Source organism: Macaca thibetana, chromosome 16 (assembly GCF_024542745.1).
Source record: "Macaca thibetana thibetana isolate TM-01 chromosome 16, ASM2454274v1, whole genome shotgun sequence".
Classification (NCBI taxonomy): domain Eukaryota; kingdom Metazoa; phylum Chordata; class Mammalia; order Primates; family Cercopithecidae; genus Macaca; species Macaca thibetana.
Genome location: NC_065593.1, coordinates 5,362,428 through 5,385,651, shown reverse-complemented (window position 1 = coordinate 5,385,651; position 23,224 = coordinate 5,362,428). Strand labels below are relative to the sequence as shown.

The 23,224-nt window shown below is 42.4% G+C and overlaps 1 protein-coding gene across 2 annotated transcripts in view; it reads left to right on the top strand.

Annotated features, from left to right (window-relative positions):
• ZNF287 (zinc finger protein 287) overlaps positions 1 to 23,224 on the top strand; it is a 178,847-nt gene that overhangs the window by 149,493 nt on the left and 6,130 nt on the right. The window contains exons 1-5 of one of the 2 annotated variants that reach the window (XM_050763411.1): positions 9,390 to 9,650; positions 10,675 to 11,275; positions 11,975 to 12,072; positions 14,770 to 14,896; positions 15,388 to 15,474. In XM_050763411.1, the coding sequence (XP_050619368.1) occupies positions 10,873 to 11,275; positions 11,975 to 12,072; positions 14,770 to 14,896; positions 15,388 to 15,474 (715 nt within the window). In that variant the 5' untranslated portion in view covers positions 9,390 to 9,650; positions 10,675 to 10,872. Of the gene's footprint in view, positions 1 to 9,389; positions 9,651 to 10,674; positions 11,276 to 11,974; positions 12,073 to 14,769; positions 14,897 to 15,387; positions 15,475 to 23,224 lie in introns of those variants that run through there. The other variant, XM_050763412.1, reaches the window with a different exon arrangement.

The window sequence follows — 23,224 nt, the reverse complement described above, 5'->3', positions numbered from 1 at the left end:
CTGCATGATCTCGCATATTTGTGGAATATAAAAAAGCCAAACATATAGAAGTAGAGAGTAGAATGGTGGCTTCCAGTTGCTGGCGGTGGGGGTGTGTGGAGAATGGGGAAATGTTGACTAAAGGGTACAAAGTTTCAGTTAGGAGAAATAAGTTTTCAAGATCTATTGTGCAACACAGTGACCATAGACAATAATAACATCTTATATATTTCAAGTTGTTAAAAGAATATATTTTAAATATTTCCACCACACACAAAAAAAGGATAAATATGTGAGATAAGGTATATGTTAATGAGCTTGATATAATCATTTCACAATGTATACATATATCAAAGCATCATTTTGTACCCCATAAAATTTTACAATTATGATTTGTCAATTAAAAATAAAAATTTTAAATTAAAAAAGGGAAGAAAACAGAGGTGGGACAGTGATTAAATGATTCCTTTGAGAATGTATGAGGAGCATGTAGCAGAACTGGAACTCAAATCATGGTCTTTCTCTTGTTTAGGGATCTCCATTGCTGGACTCTTGAAACCCTCCAGATAACAGGAATGTTACCTGGAACCCTGGGTTGGAACTCTTAGAGAGTTCTGCTGTCCAAGACTTTGCAGATAGGACAGATAAACTCGAATCCCAAACATGTGTCTTTTCCAGTCAAGATCTATCTCTGATCCTTCCAGAGTGGAAAGTGTCCTATATAATTAACTTGCTACCGAGCTTGATGGGCTCCTCCAGTGATTATACTGCACCAGGCATTCAGCATTGTTCTCTTGCTAGTAGGTTGGGTGTTCAAAGCATCAGTAGTTAGATCAGCCTTGGAGAATGGGAGCATATGGACATCCACCCATGCACAGCCTCCATGCCTGTGCATGGAAGCCCATGGGTACTCTATCATGCATTGTACCAGCACTGGAGTAGCTAATGGCAGAGATTGACTGATGACAACTGGACAATTCTTTCTGTCTACTTGGTAGTTTCATGCTTCTTCTATAGTGGATCCTCTCTGATGAACATTAACATATAATACAAAGATTGTCACACCCTGCCATGGTTTGAATGTGTCCCCCAAAAAGCATGATGTTGGGAAATTAATCCCCAATATCAACAATGTTGGGAGGTAAGGCCTAATGAGAAGTGATTAGGTTTGAGAGCAGAGTGAATGGATTAATGCCATTATCATGAATGTGGGTTTGTTATCAAAAGGGAAGTTCAGCCCCTTTTACTCCCTCTCTCCCCCTTTGTGCTTCTGACATGGGATGATGCAGCAAGAAGTCCCTCACAAGATACTGGCTTCTTGATATTGGACTTCCAAGCCTCTAGAACCATGAGTCAATAAAGTTCTGTTCATTATAAATTAGGCACTCTGATTTTCAGTTATAGCATTAAAAACCGACTAAGATACACTTCATGCGCCCTAGTATGGCTCTATCCACTCGCATTTTCCCCCAGACCTCTTTGCCTCCAGTCCTTCAATCTTCTCAGTCCCTTGACCAACCATCCAAGCCAGCCATCTTTGTTAATGTGTATCCTTAGTTCTGTCCACTTCTCTTCCTACATAAAATAAATGCCCAGGTGTTCACCAGAAGCTCCGTCCATTGGAAGGATATTCTCTCATCAGTTTCCTTCAAGGCCACTCCTAAATAGGGCTATGATGTAGGAGCAGTCCATTTTCAGCCGGTACCCACATATTGGGCCAACTCATCCATGAACCAAGGTTGGACTTTTTCTTCCTCCATTAGCTGGTTCCCCCACCATCACAGGTGAGCACTGAGGGAAAGCGTCATGTCATCATGCCATAAAAGGCTGGGCCATCTGCCTGTGCAGCTTACTTATGCACTTTGGTCCTGCTTGCGCCCTGTGTTAACCATGTCTTTTATTTTCTGTATTCTGATGCTTTGACATCTGAAGCCTTGCTGACTGTGGAGGGACTGCCCTGACCACGGTTAGCTGATTCCTGGAGATAATTAACAATTTGCCTGTGAGTGCAGTTTTCAAATGCAAACCAATCAGTCCAGAGCCCATACCCCCAGCCAACTTCTTTATCTCTGGGCCACTATCCCCCTGCTCTAATCACTTCAGCACCAAAAAAAATAAAAAGAATTACTCCTCTCTCCCACTTTTTCTTCCCTCCATCCACACTGCACCTAAGTAACAGACAATTGTGCACAGACCTATGCCCCAGAGAGCACTAAAATTATTCAAACTGGCCAGGCGCAGTGTATCACACCTGTAATCCCAATACTTTGGGAGACCAGCCTGTTTGAGACCAGCCTGGCCAACATGGTGAAACCCTGTCTCTACTAAAAATATAAAAATTAGCTGGGCATGGTGGTGGGTGCCTGTAATCCCAGCTACTGGGGAGGCTGAGGCAGGAGAATGGCTTGAACCCAGGAGACGGAGGTTGCAGTGAGCTGAGATCGTGCCACTGTACTCCAGTCTGGGTGACAGAGCAAGACTCGGTCTCAAAAAAAAAAAAAAGTCAAACTAGTCAATTCTGAATCCACTTACCATGCCTCCTCATTCCTTCTGATGGAAACCACAGTAAATGCTCTTGACCACAGTTCCCCACCCTCTGCCTCCTGACCAACCCAGTGCTTCTTCACGGGTATCCCCATGGCATGGAATACCCCCTTCTCTTGGGATCTGTATTACAAACTATCTTTTCAATGCCAGTCATCTTCTGATCTATTGGACTTACTATACTTAAATAATAGTAACACCTGTATTAAAACATGTCCAAACTCACATACACCACTTCCATTCTATTTATGAATTACTGTTAGACTTGCTTGACCTCAGGACTTAAAGCATCTGGTGGAACCTAGCTCATGATAAACAGGTCTGGTCAAGGTTACATGATGTTCCATGGTCAAGTGCTTTACCCAGTGTCATGCCGGGAGCTGATTTTTGAATGGCATATCATTCTCTGCTGAAGATGACGAGACCTATTCTATAATCCAAGGGGTCTATATTGTGATTCACATGATGGGACTCGCCATAAACTCCACATGGTGTCTTTTCCGGCCCAGATACCTCTACTGCTATAATGGCTGCTGGGTCATATGGCCCAGGTGGAAGTGCTGCTTGAACTACAGCCTGGACCTGCTGCCTAGCCTTTTCCTGCTCTGTGCCCCACTCAGAGCTGACAGCATTCCATGTCACGATTCTTGCTCAAATTAAAATGTTCCGCCTTAGAAACCCAAAGGTCTTACCCAGATTGTGCTTCCTTCTTAAGAGGTAGGAGTGTGGGCCAGACACGGTGGCTCATGCCTGTAGTCCCAGGACTTTGGGAGTCCGAAGCAGGCGGATCACAAGGTCAGGAGTTCGAGCCCATCTTGGCTAACACAGTGAAACTACGTCTCTACTAAAAATACAAAAAATTAGCTAGGCGTGGTGGCACACACCTGTAGTCCCAGCTACTCGGGAGGCTGAGACAGGAGAATCGCTTGAACTCGGGAGGTGGAGGTTGCAGTGAGCTGAGATTACACCATTGCACTCCAGCCTGGGTAACAGAGTGAGACTTGGTCTCAAAAAAAAAACAGAAAAGAGAGGTAGGAGTGTGAAACAATAATCCACCCTCTATATTGGAGAGCATTGCTGGCATGCCTCTAAAATGTTACTGCTGTAGCAGGCCCCTGAAATTGTGTAGGATCCATCTCCGCCCTCTGTAGTGCTGGTATTTTACCAAGGCCTCCAACTTGCCTGCCATGTCTTGCTCACCCGGCAGATGAACACACTTGCCAGAGCAAAGCCATGTAATTGAGGATGTCCCAGTCTGTTCTAACAAAGCAATTGGAGAAAATTCTTGTTTGATCTTTTACAATAATCCACTGTCATCCTCATAATCCATATGGGTTTGGGAAGGGTCTGACTGTTGAATCAAATGGGGATATAATGAGGACTGCCACCTTGTACCTTTTAGGTCATTAAGAGAGGCATGAATCTCTGCCATTCCCTTTGGAAGTGACACTTTTTGACTTAGGTCTTGGCCAGGAAAGGGGTAGGGAAGTAGTTTCAGAGTATTCCATTTGGCCTTTTTGGTAGCTCTTACCCTATAGGCCAAGGAACTAATTTGGTTTGCCAACAATAAGTACATCCATTCCAGTTATACATTCAGGGTCTTGGGAAATTACCACTGAATGGGGCAATGAATCCTGTGAGTCTGCCATGAGACAGATTTTCATGGACCACCTGGCTCCCACACTCCTCCATTCTAATATAGAGGTCATCATGATGTTGCCTCACGTCCCAAAGTATCAACGTCAACTCAGAACCTTTTTTTTTTTTTTTGAGACAGAGTCTCACTCTATCGCCCAGGCTGGAGTGCAGTGGTGCGATCTCGGCTCACTACAAGTTCTGCTTCCCAGCATCATGCCATTCTCCTGCCTCAGCCTCCTGAGTAGCTGGGACTACAGGCGCCCGCCCCCACGCCCGGCTAATTTTTTGTATTTTTAGTAGAGACAGGGTTTCACCATGTTAGGCAGGATGGTCTTGATCTCCTGACCTCGTGATCCGCCTGCCTCAGCCTCTCAAAGTGCTGGGATTACAGGTGTGAGCCACGGCGCCCGAACCTTTATCCAGCAGCCTTGAAACTTCTGGATACTCCCTTTTTCCCTGTGTACCTGAGTAAATGGCCATAGGTCCCTTTGGGTGGGAGGGGGCTGGGAAAATCATTACCACATATATTAATGGTGATGAGAGAGGGTCCTGACTTCTGAAGATCTGGCTTCTTCAGTCATGGGTTCTGGGTCTGAAAATGGCAGTGATCATTACATTTTATCAGGTTCAGTTTCTTGATTCTCCATCCTTTATTTCACTTGACTGTACAGACTGATTACTTCCCCTGTTGTTTGCCCATATTTCTTGTCTTTAGAGACACCATGTTCTATTAATCTCCTTGAAAGATCTCTGAAGCACCTCTTCCCTTTCCCTCTCCCCATCTTCCACTTTAATCTTATTGCTCATTATGTGAATTGAGCTCACCTTGTTTCTGGAGCCATCCTCAGGGAGCCCCAGTCTTGTAAAAATCCTCTACCGTCAGCCTCAGCCTACAGAGGACAGCTACCACAGAGTTTCTCGATGATGCTGGTGCCTCTTTCTAGCACATTCTTTATCGCAGCAGATGATCTTCCAGACTTTCCAATGAAACATAGACAGCTGGTAAGTAATGCAGCCTTACATACTCTACCTATTCTAGTATGCCCAGTTCCCTTAGCCTTTTAACTTCTTATTTTACCTTTTGTCAAGCAATTCTGACATTTTCTGCTTAACATGAGCCATGTATTTCTCTAATCCCCATCTCCGGGCATCCTTGTCAGAGTGTTTAAATCCTGTATCACAAGAGTGTGCTTTCTTTCTTTTCTTTTCTTTTTTCTTTTTTCTTAAGACAGAATTTCGCTCTTGTTACCCAGGCTGGAGTGCAACGGTGTGATCTCGGCTCATGCAACCTGCACCTGCTGGGTTCAAGTGATTCTCCTACTTCAGCCTCCTGAGTCGCTGGGATTACAGGTGCCCGCCGCTACGCCTGGCTAATTTTTTGTATTTCTAGGAGAGATGGGGTTTCAACATGCTGGCCAGGCTGGCCTCGAACTCCTGACCTCAGGTGAGCCACCTGCCTCAGTCTCCCAAAGTGCTTGGATTATAGGCATGAGCCACTGTGCCCAGCCAGGAGTGTGCTCCTTTTCAATAAACTCTCTGGTACTCAAATATATGTTCTACCTTCTTGATCCAGCATCCTCAGGGTCTAGTCTCATACATACTGTCCTGGTTCCTACATATACATATAAACTAGGGCCTGTAGTAACTTCAGCGGATGGTTCTTTTCCTCTGTTATCATGCCCAGAATTTCCCCTGTTGGGTTTTTTGGTGACTTATTTCTAGTTATCGGTTTAGTGGATGGGGTAGGGAGAGGAAAAGGTAGGTAGATCCCAAGGCAGAGTCCTAGCTTTAGACTTGGAGGAGTGGGCCACTTTAGCAAGCCCAAGAAATTCAGAGTGATTGGTGTTTGAAAGTGTTTGCGTGCATAAATCAAAATGTTCCCATCCCAAATCTCAGAGTTCTTCTTTCCCAGCAGGATCCTGACCTTGGCATAGCAAACTTGCTGGGATTTAGAATTCAGTCTTAGCTGAAGTTAGGGCCTGATTCTCAGCTGTTTTGCTATAAGGCTTCGAGAAATCTTCTGATGCTCACATTTTCCCTCAAATTTGTCACTAATCACCATCAGCCTTTCATTGTCAATAGCTCCCGGTAATAGCCATTCAATTCCATCATCTCTAGAATTACCACTTCCCCCAGCGTTATAAATATCTAGATATAGCACCCACCAGTGCATTCCCTTCTGTCAATATTCCACCCCAGTTCAACACCACTGACAATCTTAACAATCATATTGCTACAACCTGACATATGCTATCATTACTCTGCCAATCACAAGTCATAGGGCCCTCCCTCATTATCAGCAAGGTGGCAGGTAACTCAGTTTCAAAACTCCATTATATGGCTCATGCCTCTAATCCCAGCACTTTGGGAGGCCAAGGTGGGCAGATCACCTGAGGTCAGGAGTTCAAGACCAGCCTGGACAGCATGGCGAAACCCAGTGTCTACTAAAAAATACAAAAATTAGCCGGGTGTGGTGGCGGGTGACTGTAATCCCAGCCACTTGGAAGGCTGAGGCAGGGAGAATTGCTTGAACCCAGGAGGCGAAGGTTGCAGTAAGCCAAGATTGCACCACTACACTCCAGCCTGGACAACAGAGCAAGACTCCGCCTCAAAAAGAAAAAGATTCCATTTTAGAGTTTGTGTTCTTGGAACAACTGCTGGTACCCACTGGTGCAGGGCAGATTCCCTAAAAATAGATTCTGAGATGGAGAATTGTATACAAGGTAATTACTGGGTAGTGTTCTCTAGAAAAATGCCTGCACAGGAGTGATATAAGGAGAATTGGACAGAGTAATAGGTTTAAATGCTTGTGATTGCAACAGAGGCCTCAGTTGGTCTCACAGGGAACTCTTAAGCCAAGATGGCCCTTTATAGAGGCTGCAAGTTGAAGACAGGGGGCCAGGTCTTTGAGGCCTGCACTGAGCAGTCTTTGGATATGGACTTCCCCCAGGGAGAAGATGTGACTTGTGAGAGGCAGCCCCCTGCAGTTAGGACAACTCCCAAGGAAGTATTTAGCTGTGAGCCATCAGCAGCCACTCACCCAGCAGCTGCGGGGATGGATGCCTCAACCCTGAAGGAGGATCCCGGCAGCACCACAGTGTGCACTACAGGGTGTATTAAATTTCCAGCTTCAGTTGTTGGTTATGTTTTCCTCCCAACATCATGATTTTGAGGCCTATTGTTAGGGACATACTGTATATTTATTATAAATATGTCTTTTCCATCAAACACTCTTATTTATTCCCTTGTGATCTTCTCAAGTTCTAGCTTATCAGATATTAAAATCATTATGTGTATCAGTCAGGGTTCAACCAGAAAAGCGGAACCAGTAGATATTTAAGATACTTGTGGCAAAGAGTTGGCTTACTCGATTGAGGGGGTGACTAGACGAGTCCAAAGTCCATAAGAGCACCCCATCAGGAAGGGCAGGCTGGAAGCTGTGGTATGCTGATGGAGTTTCTTCGGCATCAGGGAAACCTCAGTTCTTTTTTGAAGGCCTTTTAACTGATTGAATCAGGCCCACCCAAATTATCGAGGATAATCTCCCATACTACTTAGTCCAACTGGGTTCATGGGCTTCAATCTCATCTACAAAATGCCTTTACAGCAACACCTAGATTCGTGTTTACTTGAATAGCAAGAGACTTGTAGCCTAGTCAAGTTGACACATCAAAAGACCATCACACTCCCCAAGTTTCTTTTTTTCTTTTTTTTTTTTTTTCTTTTTGAGATGGAGTCGGGCTCTTGTCACCCAGGCTGGAGTACATGGAGTGCAGTGGCACAATGTCGGCTCACTGCAACCTCCGCTTCCCGAGTTCAAGCGATTCTCCTGCCTCAGCCTCCTGGGTAGCTGGGATTACAGGCATGTGCCACCATGCCAGGTTAATTTTTGTACTTTTAGTAGAGACGGGGTTTCACCACGTTGGCCAGGCTGGTCTCAAACTCCTGACTTCAGGTGATCCACCTGCCTCGGCCTCCCAAAGTGCTGGGATTACAGGCGTGAGCCACCGTGCCCGGCCCAACGTTCTTTTTGTTAAAATTTTCCTGGTGTGGTGATATTAAGACTCTTTGACAGTCCTCCCCCAGCCCCACAGGATTCTGCTTCCATTTGGTTCTGTGTAGGTTTGTAACTGCTTTGACCAAGAGTCTGACAGAATTGGTGCTAGGTGACTTCCAAGGCCATGTTATAATTGGCCATGGCGCTTCTCTCTTGTTTACTGGAATGCTCACTCTTAGAGCCCAGAGCCACCATGTAATAAGTCCAGCTGCCTCAGTCCTTTATACTGGAGAGACCACATTGAGGCTCTCTGGTGAAATACAAGCCAAGCTCATATTTTAGCCCAACTCCTCCCAAGCAGTAGACATGTGAGTGGAAAAGCCATGTTGGTAGCGGTCCCTCCCAGCCATCAAATCATCCCAACAGAGGCTACACACATAATGAGGCAAAGGCCCACCCACTCAGTTCCCCTTTTAAATTCCTCATCACGAAATTTATGAGCATAATAAGGTGATTGTTCTTCAAAACCACTAAGTTTTGGGGTGGTTTGTTAATAGAACAGTAGATAACGGGAACACCTTGAATATGTTTTTCTGTCATTTTATTTTTACAGTGTTTTATGTATTTTTGTTTGTGTCTCTTAGAAATAACAGCTACTCGGGAGGCTGAAACAGGAGAATCGCTTGAGCCCAGGAGGCAGAGGTTGCAGTGAGCCAAGCTCGCACCATTGCACTCCAGCCTGGCGGACAGAGCGAGACTCCGTCTCAAAAGAAAAAAGAAAGAAATAACATGGGTTTTTTCCCCCAATCTGAAAGTCTCAGAATCAAATTCCTGAGGAGGAAATGAGAACCTTTAACAGTTAATATGTATGCACAGTAAAGCCCGAAACCGCACGTTAAGTCTTTCTGCCTTCAGACCCACATCTTCCCTGCCCATTTTTCCTCTAGGAAATCTGGCACCCGGTTTTCTCTGGGTAATTGGCGCGGGGCTTCAACTCCTTGCGTTCCTCCAGCTACTGGCACCTCCCTGGCCTCTTAAGACGTCTACCAGACCTGCGTCTGCCCGGGGAAACTTTGAAGTTCCCTTCGGAACCTCGCAGGCTGACAAGCAAGTCAGAGCGATGGGTGGAGGAGGTTGCCATGGAGACAGGTCCAGGGCCAGAGGCGCGGGAGGGGGAGGCCGAAACTCGGGCTCCGATTGGCTCTGCGGGCGCGCAGCGTTCTCCTGGTGCACATGCGCAGTGACGCCGAGGCGAGGTCGCGGCGAGGCAGAGGCGCCGAGGCTTCTGGGCCGGGCTTCTCAGGACCGGGCTGGAACGTGCAGCTCCTGGCCGGGACACTCTGTGCTTTGCAGGGAAGGGAACTGGCGGAGCCCGAGGACCCGCTGCCGCTCAGTACTGAGCCCGCCACGCAGGCGCCTGTGCCAGCGTCGCCATTGTTGCCTGTGGCCTTAGGGCCGCTACAGCTGCCCGTCGGCCGGGTCCCAGCGACAGGTATTGATGTCCGGGCGCAGCGCGCGAGTGTCCGCGCGGTCAGTGACAGCCCGATCCCGTCCACGCGCGGGCTCCCGTGCTCGTGGCCTGCGGGAGGGCAAAGACGGGGTGGAGGCTGCTGTGGGCCCAGTCCCAGCGTTGCGCGTCGCAGGGTCCCCGACTCCCCCGCTGCCCTCGCCCTCGACCCTGCGGCTGAAGAGGAGTAAGAGGCAGAGGGACTTGGCCGGGAAGGGGAGGCGACAGGAGGCAAGGCAAGGCTGTCGCATCTTCTCTGCAGGGCCTTGTAAACAGTTGTGTTTGGCGGCACGACTGTGTCTGAGCAGGGCTCGGAGCTGGAGCCTGGGCACAGGTGGTGTCGGTTCTCCTCCAGATCAGGCCGGTTCTAAGGTTTCCTTCGAGAATCCTTGTTTCCAATATATCCTTAAAGAACTGTCTCCTGTAGAAGCACTTAAAGGACTTCAAGTCACACCAACCTCTTCACTCTTTTCCAGTCCAACCCGCTGGTCCTCCCAGCCCTCTGATAGTGAAAGGCTAGAATCGGCTGGCATTAACATGCAAAGCAGAGAAATGGCTCGCCCTTTCCCCTGACAGTTCCCTTGGGAACCTTGAGCACTGTATTAAGAAGAAATTCTCTTCGTTTCTTCCAAGTAACAGATTCGCTCTGTTGTTGTTGAGAGCCAGTTCAGTCATTACAGCTTCTGTAACATCAGTGACTAAAATAGTGAAACTATTTTCTCTATAAAAATGTTTAATTTTTGTTTCAACAGGTTAGAGGTTTAATCTGTCGTTTTGCTTAGATTCTTTGAGTCATTGCCTCTGACACTACCTTTTTAATAGCAGCTCCATCCCCCACCAACCCCAAGCAGATTGCAGTTCCCTTACAACTCTAAGGATATAGGGGAGGAAGACAAGGTAAAGCTACGCGTGTTCATCTATGCACACTGCGAGTCTGTTTCTGTGTGTGTATATGTATAGTAGAGTACACCAGGGATTCTTGACCTTGTGGTCCATGCTTGTGTTTCAGGGTCTTTTATCCATCCCTGCAAGTTCTGGGCTCAGAATTTGTCACTAAGGCTGCTAACTCTTCCTTGATTCTGTTCTGCCCTCGGCTGCAGCAGCCTTTGATATAGTGTCCTTGTGACTCTAGCATGAGACTTCAAGCAGTTGGCTCACTACTGGAGAAATAAAGGATATTGCCAGATTGACTCTCCTGTCTGTAGCAATGTTAGCCTCAAGCAAGAGGATGAACAATTCTTCACGTTCCCAAATCCTTCTAAGGTGGAAGTCAGACAAGGCTCAGAGTGGACCCTACAATGTTGAGAAGGAAATCCTTACTTCGAGATTCTTGCGTGACACTGAGACCTGTCGACAGAATTTTAGGAATTTTCCATACCCAGACCTGGCTGGTCCTCGAAAGGCATTGAGTCAACTCCGAGAGCTCTGCCTTAAGTGGCTGAGACCTGAGATTCACTCAAAGGAACAAATTTTGGAGCTGCTGGTGCTGGAGCAATTCCTGACCATCCTGCCTGGTGAGGTTAGGACTTGGGTAAAGTCCCAGTATCCAGAGAGCAGCGAGGAAGCAGTGACTCTGGTGGAGGATTTGACTCAGATTCTAGAAGAGGAAGGTGAGAATCATAGAGCAGAGAGGGGAGGAATCCCTGGGTGGTTAAAGAAGACAACTAGCACATCTGAGCAGCTCCTTTAAAGAAATTGGGGAGAACACTGAGAGGGCCAGGATGCATTTTTTAAAAAGAAAGAAACTGGGGAGAACAAAGGTTAGTGAGTGAGAACAAGGCTTTAACATGAGCTCCATCCATGATGTTCTCCTTCCAGATTGCTTGGGAGCAAACACACATTATCTAAACCCCCAGGAAAAATGTCTTGAAAGAATGACCAGACACAACCAAATTACCACTGTGTGAGCCCTCAGAAAGTACCTGCAGAGGTTTGCACCATTCTACTAATCATTTGCTTTGTGAATTGAATTTTACAATAAAATACTTCCAAAAAAGGAAGAAAGGGTCTAGAGAACATTCCCTTATTAAGAGATAACTCACAAAATTAATATTCTGTAAGGATTTAGTTAAAATGTGAATTTTGTTCATACTCTTTAAGATTTTTAGAGCAAGCTTGTTTTTGAAGTGTGTTTTGATGTCTTAGGACAAGTCATTGGCCCTTTCGTCTGATGCTTTGAAGTAGGAGTGCTGTTTTTTATTTCCTTCTTACTTCTCAATTTAAGAAAGTGTAGGCATCTATTTGGTGAGGGGTTTCCTAGTCTATTCAAAAAGGACTAATCTCCCTCATGACCTCTTTCTCTTCTCTAGCTCCTCAAAACTCTACCCTTTCCCAAGATACCCCAGAGGAAGACCCCAGAGGAAAACATGCTTTCCAGGCAGGATGGCTAAATGACTTGGTGACCAAAGTGAGTGTGACTGTGTTTTCTGATTTTAAGATGCCTTCTTAGTGTGTGAGGACATTTTCTGACCTGGCCCTATAACTACTGTGCCCCCAGAAGCTCTATCAAGGACTTAAGCTCCAGTTTCTCTCCTATGTTATCTTGGTCTGTTAAGGTAGGTGAATGTACTATAAAGAAAAGGGGCTTCCATTCCCTTCCCTTCCCATATGTCTTTCCTTACTTTGACTTTGTCAGCAATATCACATAGAGGATACAGGATTGACCTCCACAGCCAGATGGATTTAGGTTTTGGTTCCTGGCTCTACCACTGGAACTGCAATTTGGGACAAGATACTTAACCTCTCTTAGCCTGAGTTATTCTACTCTCATAAATAGCATTTACCTCTTAGATTGTGAGTATTAAATATTATGAGACTTGTAGTTAGCCTGGATTAAACAATTAATAGATGATTGTTACTATTATTTTTCCTCATTAACAAGTAGTTAAAGGCCATGCATTCTGTCATATTATTGTTGATCATGAATTTATGTATATTTTTTGAGACAGAATCGCACTTTGTTGCCCAGGCTGAAGTGCGGTGGTGCGATCTTGGTCCACTGCAACCTCTACCTCCTGGGTTCAAGTGATTCTCATGCCACAGCCTCTGGAGTAGCTGGGGTTACAGGTGCGCGCCAACATGCCTGCCTAATTTTTGTATTTTGTATTTTTGTATTTTAGTAGAGACAGGGATTCGCCATGTTGGCCATGCTGGTCTTGAACTCCTGACCTCAGGTGATCCACCCGCGTTGACCTCCCAAAGTGCTGGGATTACAGATGTGAGCCACCGTGCCCGGCCATGAGTCTGTATTATTTTAAAGAATAGTAACTCAAGCTACCTTAAGAGAAAGATTTACTGTAAAAATATAACTGGTCTTTCTGAAATTGGAAAGCCTTTGGTAACCAAGTTAAAATGATTATTCATTGATGATGTGAACATTTACCTGGAAAACCTAACAAAATCAAGGGAAAAACTGTTAGAAACACTAATAGAAAAACTGGATAAAATGACTACAGAAAATGACATGCAAAAATTAATCACATATATACATACATATATATCAACATATACACATAAAAATGAGATAAATGATAAAATGAAAAAAATGCTTCCAGTATCACACCCCCCCAAAAAATTTAAAATATCTAAAACTAAGCATAGTATAAATATTGCAGTACTTTCATGTCTAATATTTTGTGGAACATGAAAGAAACTTTAAATATTATAAAGTCACCAGTTCTCCCTAAGTTATAAACTTAATACAAGTTTTAAATCCCAATATGATTTAAAAGAAAAAAATTTTTAAGAGATAGGATCTCACTAAATTGCCCAGGCTGGTCTTAAACTTCTGGCCTCAAAGTGATCCTCCTGCCTTGGCTTCCCAAAGTGTTGGGATTATAGGTATGAGCCACTGCACCTAGCCTCCAATATTATTTTTTAAAGATACAATTATATGCAAAAATAAACACATGGCCAGGCGCAGTGGCTCACACCTGTCATCCCAGCACTTTGGGAGGCGGAGGCAGCTGGATCACCTGAGGTCAGGAGTTTGGAGACCAGCCTGGCCAACATGGCAAAACCCTGTCTCTACTAAAAATACAAAAATTAGCTGGGCATGGTGGCATGCGCCTGTAATCCCAGCTACTCGGGAGGTCACTGCACTCCAGCCTGGGCAACAGAGCAAGACTCTGTCTCAAAAAAAAAAAAAAAAAGAAACATGTAAGATAATACTATCTTTTTAACAAAAGAAGAGCAAACAAGAAAGGCACTAACCTTACCAGATTGTGAAATGTATTTAACAGTGCAGCAGTTCAACACTGTGATTATTGGCATCTGTTACATTTTTTAAAAGAAAGACTGAATTTAACTATAGAACACATAAAAATATCTTAACATTTTAATTATAATATGTTGGATTTATTCTTAAAGCATAGCTTGAAAAGCAAAACCATTCAACTCTGTGTCATCTGTGTTTAAAATTTAAAACTCAAGTCAGGCATGGTGGATCACTTCTGTAATCTCAACACTTTGGGGAGCTGAGGTGAAGGATCGCTTGAGTTCAGGAGTTTGAGACCAGCCTGGGCAGCATAGCAAAACCCCATCTCTACAAAACAATTTAAAAATTAGCCAACTGTGGTGGTGTGTGCCTGTAGTCCCACCTACTCGGGAGGGTGAGGTGAGAGGATCACTTCTGCCCAGGAGTTCGGGGCTGCAGTGAACAATGGTTGGACCATTGCACTCCAGCCCAGGTGACCAGGCGAGACCCTGTCTCTTTTAAAAAATAATAATAATAAACCTTTTCCTTTTAAAAATGGAGCTGCCACCAATGCATGCACTAGTCCAGCACATGCAACAGAGTGGACCCTCTCTCTTTTAAAAATATTAATAATAAACTTTTTCTTTGTAAAATGGAGCTGCCACCAATGCATGCACGAGTGCCAAGTGAAAATAAATTCTGATCTATTTTCAAACTTCCGTTTAGGGTCATGGAGAGATGCTATGGGGCTGTCCATATGTCGGGGAAGGGTTTTGACTAGACAACTTCTAGGATCCTACTAAAGCTTAAAATTCTGTGACACTCCCCCAGCATACATACACCCAGTGTCATCCGTGTCCCCTTTGCCATTAGTTCTTGAACTGAGTTAAGTTACACTTGATATTTTAGGAATCGATGACATTCAAAGATGTGGCTGTAGACATCACCCAGGAGGACTGGGAGTTAATGCGTCCTGTGCAGAAGGAATTATACAAGACTGTGACACTACAGAACTATTGGAACATGGTTTCTCTGGGTAAGGATCATCTCTACCCCTCCTCCTCTCAGCCTGTCCCCCCGGGTCTCTTTCTTATACCCGTTGTTAAAAATGGGTTGGCCCTCAGACATGCTTGGCTAAAAATGGGGTCTAGAAATAAATGTTCTTATCTCATTCAACCACAAGAGTGACTGTTTTACTCCCGTTTCCCAAATGAAAGGTTTTTAAGTGAGAGAACATTAGCAACTGATGCACAGCTTCATAGTGCTGCCACCCGATGCTGCCTTGCCCAGCCTTTGCTACTCTAAAGGAAGGTTTCTTCCTTCACATATCCTCTTAAGTGGCAGGAAATTGTTATCCTGTCTCGGAAAAGGATAACAACCAACAGCCTAATTCTCTTATTAGATCATGTCCATGAACTATTGTTCTCCTACAGAGGTCTGTTCTCTCAGATAGGTAGAAGTCTGGTAATAAAACTTGGAGCAACTGTTTATCTCCAGGATAAAATTCATTATATTCCTCCTGAACAGGACTTACAGTGTACAGACCAACTGTGATTCCCATGTTGGAAGAACCATGGATGGTGATAAAAGAAATTTTAGAAGGCCCTAGTCCAGGTGAGAAACAGAAAGCACATGAGCTTCTTTGCATTTAAGAATCTATATCCTAAGTGTGGTGAGATATGCATTTTAAATATGACCAGGTCACTTTTTGCAAAGGCTTTCTAGCCTGTGAAGAACACTGAGCTGTTTGGTGTTGCTTCTTTACAGAGGCCTCTTCAGGAAGAGCTTCCTAAGATCACTATTAACACACTTTTCCCGTGTCTCTTCTCATTTTATCCTTCTACATGACCTCTAGGTCTCATCTCTTAGGGCTTTGTCTAGGGCTTTCATTGTGCCATGTTCCTCTTCCTCTAGATTTAAACATGCATGAATGCCCCCTAAAAATTTAAATGTTAAACCTTCTTCTTTTTGAGTTTCTTTTATTCTGTTCACTGACAAATCCCTACATCCCCCTGCCTTCACTTTTCTAAATCATCCCTTTCTTTTTTATTTTCTAATTACTTTAAAGATAATATATTCACGATTCACAATTTTTAAAAATGTATAAAGCAAAATATATATAAAAATATATATATAAATTACCCACCTGAATACCACATTCACCCAGTTCCTACATCTCCCTAGCATGTGACCGCTGTCATTAGAGCATGTCCATGAACCACTGTTTTCCTGTAGAAGTCTGTCCTCCCACATAAGTAGAAGTCAGGTAATAAAGTTTGAACAACTGTTGTCTCCAGGATAAAAGTGTGGCAATAAACAGTTGTTAGAGATGTTTATTTTGCTTTGAGTTTTTTGCATGTAAAGTCAATATAAAAATAGTTTTTCTCCATTTTTAATATGAATGGTAGCATACTATACATACTGTTTTGTACCTTGCTTTTTTAACTTAAAAGTATATCTTGAAAAGCCTTCCAAATGAGTATGTAAAGAGCTTCCTCATTTCTTTTTTTATATCTGCATCATATTTTTATTATTGAACTTGTTCCTTAGTCATGGACTTTTTCATTCTCACTCCTTGCTTATTCCCTCCACAGTAACTTCATTTTAAACAATTTCAAACCTACACAGGCACATTACATTAATCACTTATGTACTGTCTACTTGGAATCACTAATTATCATCGTTTAGCCACTTTTGCTCTATCTCTCTACAAAGGTTTTTGCACTGAGCCATTTTAATAGACATCATGACAACCCCTAAATACCTTCTAAGAACATGAACATTCTTCTACATAAGCATGATACCATTCTCTCACTCTAGATATTTAACATTTATATAATAGTGTCATCAAATGTATAGTCAAATATTCAGATTTTTCCCAACTGTCCCAAAAACATCCTTTATAGATATTTTTCTCCCCAATACAGGATCCAGTCAGGAATCACATGTTCCACTTGTTTATCTTGTATCTTTAGTACCTTTTAATAGAGAAATGTTCCCCAGCCTTTTTTCTTTTTTTAAAAAAGTCTTTCATGATATTGACATTTTTTAAAGGATCCAAGCCAGTTTTTTTTAATGACCTACAGTTTAGATTTGCCTCATTGTTTCCTAAAGATTAGTCAGTTTAAAGATTTTACCAAGAATATTTGAAAGGTGATATGTATCTTCCATTGCATTTCCTCAGGAGGTACATAGTGGTAATTTATCTCATCATTGGTGATGCTCAGTTTGGTTAAGGTGGTGTCTACAGGATCTCTCCTTTTTAAAGGTGCATTCTTTATGATTAATAAGTAATCTGTGGAGTGATACTTTGAGGTCACATGACTATTCCTCGATAATCTTTTACTTAAAATTTTTAGCATCCATTTGATTATCTTTGCATTGTTATATTGCTGGTTGCAAATGTTGATTTTCGTTTTTGTTGTTTTTGAGATGGAGTTTCACTCTTGTTGCCCAGGCTGGAGTGCAATGGCGTGATCGCCTCTCACTGCAACCTCTGCCTCCTGGGTTCAAGCAATTCTCCTGCCTCAGCTTCCAGAGTAGCTGGGGTTAGAAGCATGTGCCACCACACCCAGCTAGTTTTTGTATTTTTAGTAGAGACAGGGTGTCACCATGTTGGCCAGGCTGGTCTCAGACTCCTGACTTCAGGTGATCCACCTGCCTTGGCCTCCCAAAGTACTGAGATTACAGGCGTGAGCCACCATGCCCAGCTACAAAATGGTGATTTTCTAATTCAGTCATCTTTTCTAAATTATTAACAGCATTCTTCATTAAAGAATAGCTATTTCGGCCGGGTACGCCTGTAATCCCAGCACTTTAGGAGGCCAAGGTGGGCGGATCACGAAGTCAGGAGTTCGAGACCAGCCTGGCCAACACAGTGAAACTCTGTATCTACTGAAAATACAAAAATTACCTGGGTGTGGTGGCGGGTGCCTGTAATCCCAGCTACTTGGGAGGCTGAGGCAGGAGAATCACTTGAACCCAGGAGGCGGAGGTTGCAGTGAGCCAAGATTGTGCCACTGCACTCCAGCCTAGGCAATAGAGCTAGACTCCATCTCAAAAAAAACAAAAAAGAATAGCTCTCCTTCCCTCACCCCATTTTTATGTATATACCACTGTGGACTAATGGAAATTTTAAAAATTCAATATATGATTAGTTGGCCAGGCACGGTGGCTCACTCCTGTAATCCCAGCACTTTAGGAGGCCAAGGTAGGTGGATCACTTGAGGTCAGGAGTTTGAGACCAGCCTCGTCAACATGGTAAAACCCTGTCTCTACTAAAAATAATAATAATAATAATACAAAAATTAGCTGGGCATGGTGGTGCGTGCCTGTAGTCCCAGCTACTGGGGATGCTGAGGAAGGAGAATCGCTTGAACTCGGGAGGTGGAGATTGCAGGGAGCCAAGATTGTGGCACTGCACTGTAGCCTGGGCAACAGAGCGAGACTCCATTTCAAAAAAGAAAAAGGAAAAATATATATATATGTATGTATATTTATGTATTATTAGTCCATTAATTCCAGTTTTTACATTTTGTTTTGTGTTTTTGATGCTCAATTGTTCCAAATTTGGGCACTCTAGCATCAAACAAAGTCCAGCATCTTTTTGACATGTCCCAATTAGTCTTCATCCATTTCCTTGCTTTCTGGCACAACCAGATGTTCTTTAGGCTCACCTTATGCTCACCTTAGACTTGGGATTTCTCCAAGGAATCCTGATTCATTTTAGTAGGGAATGGTACTTAGAAACCAAGATCTGGGCCATAAGTGTATTCACTGTTTAATGGTATCATTGCTACTGTTCAGTGGATAGAGCTAGGAAGTTTGTGTGTGTGTGTGTGTTTGTGTGTGTTTATGCATGTGTACATGTGTGTTAGTTCTTTTAAGTCAGGAGTTCATACTTAAACTCCAATTCAAATCTAACACAACAAGGATATTCCGTTTTATATATTCCCATTTTCCATTTTGTATCTCCTGTCTCATGCAGTGAATAACCTAGTTTCCAACATCAGCATATTTACTTATTTGCTGTATCATATGTTACACACAAAAATAGTTTCAAATTTACATCACTATAACAAACAGTCTAGAAAGTTCAAGATTTCTTTGAAGTCCTTTTTGTCCTTAGAATATATACCACTAAGGATAGTGTTTTCTTGCTTTTTAAAATTATTTTTAATTTACATTTTTGAGTATGCGAAAACAGTAACATGGCTGATAACTCAAAAACTATATAGAAAGGTATACATTTCCTTTCCTTCTGCTCTCTTTCCACCTACTCCCTATAGGTAACCATGATCATCAGTTTCTGGTGTATCCTTCCTATGTTTCTCTTTGCAAAAATAAATTAATAATATATTATCTTCTTTTGTATACGAAAGAAGTATACTATGTATATTCTTGCATCTTGCTTTGTTATTCCATTTTTTATTTTATTTTATTATTTTATTTTATTTTATTGCTGTTGTTGAGACAGAGTCTCACTCTGTCACCCAAGCTGGAGTGCAATGGTATGACCATGGCTCACTGCAACCTCTATCTCCTGCATTCAAGCGATCCTTCTACCTCAGCCTCCTGAGTAGCTGGGAGTACAGGTGTGTGCCACCATGCCCAGATAATTTTTGTATTTTTTGCAGAGCAGGGTCTTGCTATGTTTCCCAGACTGGTCTCAATTTCTGGGCTCAAGCGATCCACCTGTCTTGGCCTCCAGTGCTGAGATTACAGGTGTGAGCCATGGCGCCCAGCCATTATTCCATTTTTTAAATCTAAGACACTGACTTCTTATATATCCACCAATATGGATGCTAGTATACAACAGTGAATTAAATAATAATGACAGATATGATATGGCCAGGCACAGTGGCTCACACCTGTAACCCCAACACTTTGGGAGGCTGAGGCAGGCAGATCGCTTGAACTCAGGAATTTGAGACCACCCTGGGCAACATAGTGAGACCTGTCTCTACTAAAAAAAATTTTTTTAATTAACTGGTCGTGGTGATTCATGACTATAGTCCCAGCTTCAGGGAGACTGAAGTGAGAGGATAACTTGAGCCCGGGAGATCAAGGCTGCAGTGAGCCAAGGTCACACCACTGCATTCCCACTGGGTGAGAGAGTAATACTCTGTCTCAAAAAAAAAAAAAAAAAAAAAATGCTACCTTAGAGTGAATTGTTTCACTTTTTTAAAAAACTAACTTTGGTCATTAGGTATTTTAAGGGTCATAAACTTTAAAAGCTAATTATTCTCTATAATTTATCGCCTTATATGCCTTAGTTGGCAAAATACAAAATACACCTACAGCACACTAAATTCTCTGGGGAACACATTCTGCACACTCTAGGCACTGAGAAAACATACAGAGTATGGAAATAAGCCTGGATTAGAGTCAGGATAGTCTTCTGGGAGATACTTGCAGTCTGAAGTCACTTCTCAACATGAAGAGTTTTTTAGATCATCAGAGAGCACAAATTTGGGCTCTGAATACTCAAGAAAGGGCAATGTATGGTTATGCATTTGGAGAGGGGGGGATTTTTCTCCCTCCAAAGAGCACCAAGACTGAGAAAGACAGTTCCTTTTTTCCTTCTGGACAGTGAGGTTTTGGGGTTTTGTTTTTTTAGCCTAGCCTGTTCTTACATAGTGTGTAGTCCTCTGTTCAAGGGACTCCTGTCAGCCTCCTCTCCTTGGCTGGGCCCCAGCCTTTGTCTTCTAGCCCCAGAATCCCTTGTACCCTCAAAATGGAAGCTTAAGGTCATCAAACATGATTGAAGAGCTATCTCAGGCAGTCAACTTCAGCTATTACTCACTTCTTGCCTTCCTGCTTTTACTTAATTTTTGGCCTGTGAGGATTTTGCTTTCTTGCCAGCTCAGAGATATATAGTAAGTTGAATCTACCTTTAGTTAGGGTACTTCAGGAAGTAGGTTAGTCATACTTCAGGAAATGGAAACTTTGATAATTAACAAACAGAATAGTAGTATTGGTTTGATGGCCATTACTGTCTCAGATCTTTTATAGTTCTTTATGTTTATATTTTATGGTTTATAGTTCTTTATGTTTATACAGTACTTTGCCATTCTTTGAGGCTCATTTCAAATCACACTTCTCCCACTGAAGCTTTCCTTGATTACCTGAGTCAACATTAATCTCCTCTGTTTGGAAATATTATACCACTGTTTGTCCTTATTAACCAAGGGATAACACTTCTAACCAATCCTTTCTGGTTTTAGTGATAAACATGTATTTAAACCCTGCTTAATGATCTGTTTCAGAAGTTTTGGTAAACTAATTTGTTTAAAAATGTGCATTTATCAGCCGGGCGCAGTGACTCTTGCCTGTAATCCCAGCACTTTGAGAGGCTGAGGCGGGTGGATCACCTGAGGTCAGGAGTTCAAGACCAGCCTGACCAACGTGGAGAAACCCTATCTACTAAAAACACAAAATTAGCCAGGCGTAGTGGCACATGCCTGTAATCGCAGCTACTCAGGAGGCTGAGGCAAGAGAATCGCTTGAACCCGGGAGGTGGAGGTTGTGGTGAGCCGAGATCGCACCATTGCACTCCAACCTGGGCAACGAAAGCAAAACTCCATATCAAAAAAAAAAGTGTGTTTATAGTAGCAACTTATTCCTGGTCATTATTCAGTCTTTCACTTTAAGTTTGTTAATTATAACTTTAGTACTTTTCAGTTGTATGTACAATCTGTCATAGACTGATACTGATTACACAGAAGTTGAATTCAGCTTCTGGTATTATCTCATCTCTTTTTTGTGTGTATACACACCTACTTGTACAGTCCATCCACATTCTCATTTTCTTCTGGGGAGGGGAATAACAAATCCTGGTTTGAGAAAGTTGGTTTATAAATTTTTTTCTTTCATGAAAGTAATATAACTATTTTCTATGTTTCTTTATTACTTTTTATTTTGCTACACCTACTGGAATGGAATATAACTACTTACTAGTAATAAATAGCAACAAAAGTAATATAGCAAATTTATTGAAAATTAGAAACTAGAAACGAAAACCTATATCATTATTAGCATTTTGGTAATTTTTTTTCCACTTCTGATGTGTTTTCATGCTTGTTATGATACTCTTTTTCATTTAACATTACTCCTAAACATTTTCTTATATAAACTATGATTTTGTATTTGAATAAAAGTAAAAAAAGTCGTTTGTAGATTCAAGCAGTACAAGGAAGCAAATATTAAGTGTACCTCTCTCCTCAGTCATGACCAGGACCTTCTCCCCTTAGATTACGTGTGTGAGTGGGGGGGGGGGTGTGTGTGTGTGTCTGTCTGTGTGTAACACAAATAGCATATCTTTACACAGCTAGGATGTTGCTCTACATTTTTTTACACACCTGCTTTTTTTTTCACTTAATGTATCCTGCACACTTTTTCGTGTCAATGTACCTAGACCTACCCAATTATCAGTTATCAATATTCTGTTATCCCTTATTCTATTAATAACTAGTCCCTTACTGATGATGTAGCTGTCATTTTCAATTACTGCATATTACTCAATTGAATAGATATATTTGTAAAGGTATTATACTGTGATTTGCCTCTTAGAAAGTTTCTGAAATATTTAGTACCATTTTTGCTATATTATAAATTCTGTATTTGATTAAATTACATTATGTAATTCTTGATATTTGCAAGTTATATGTTTCCCACCTGGTTTCAAAGGATAGAGGTTGTAACTTAAATTTTGTGTTAAATAATTATACAAGAAACTTAATAGGCAGCAACAAATACACATTTGACTGCCTTATTACAGCCAGGTTCGATTGAGGGTCAACCTTTTTGGTTTGGTTTGGTTTGGTGTGTGTGTGTTTGGTTATGTGTATGCATGCACATCTGTGTACACTTTGATTTGAGTTCACCTTTTTACATGTTAATGTCATTTATTTTACCATTTCAGTTGAGTCGCCACCATATCCAGAGTCTTGGGCCATTTTTAAAGGAAATGTGTAAGAAGGATAAACTATTTCCAGAATTTGCACCTAGGTTGGAAATACAAGAAATGTACAGAATTGTGAATTACAGTCATGTGCTGCATAATGATTTTTTGGTCAACAACAAATTGCATGTATGACAGTGGTCCCATAAGACAACAATGGAGCATATATAGAAGCCTGATATATAAGCACTTGATATTTGTATTGCAGATCAAGTAGGGGAAATTATTGATATTCAGTAATAGTGCTGGTACATTTAGCTTTCCATGTTTAAAAAAAGAAAATATATGTATATCATCTAGGTTCATATAAGTATACCCTATGATGCTCACACAGGGATGAAATTGACCCAACACCGCATTTCTCAGAACGTATCCTCATTGTTAAGCAATCCATGACTGTAC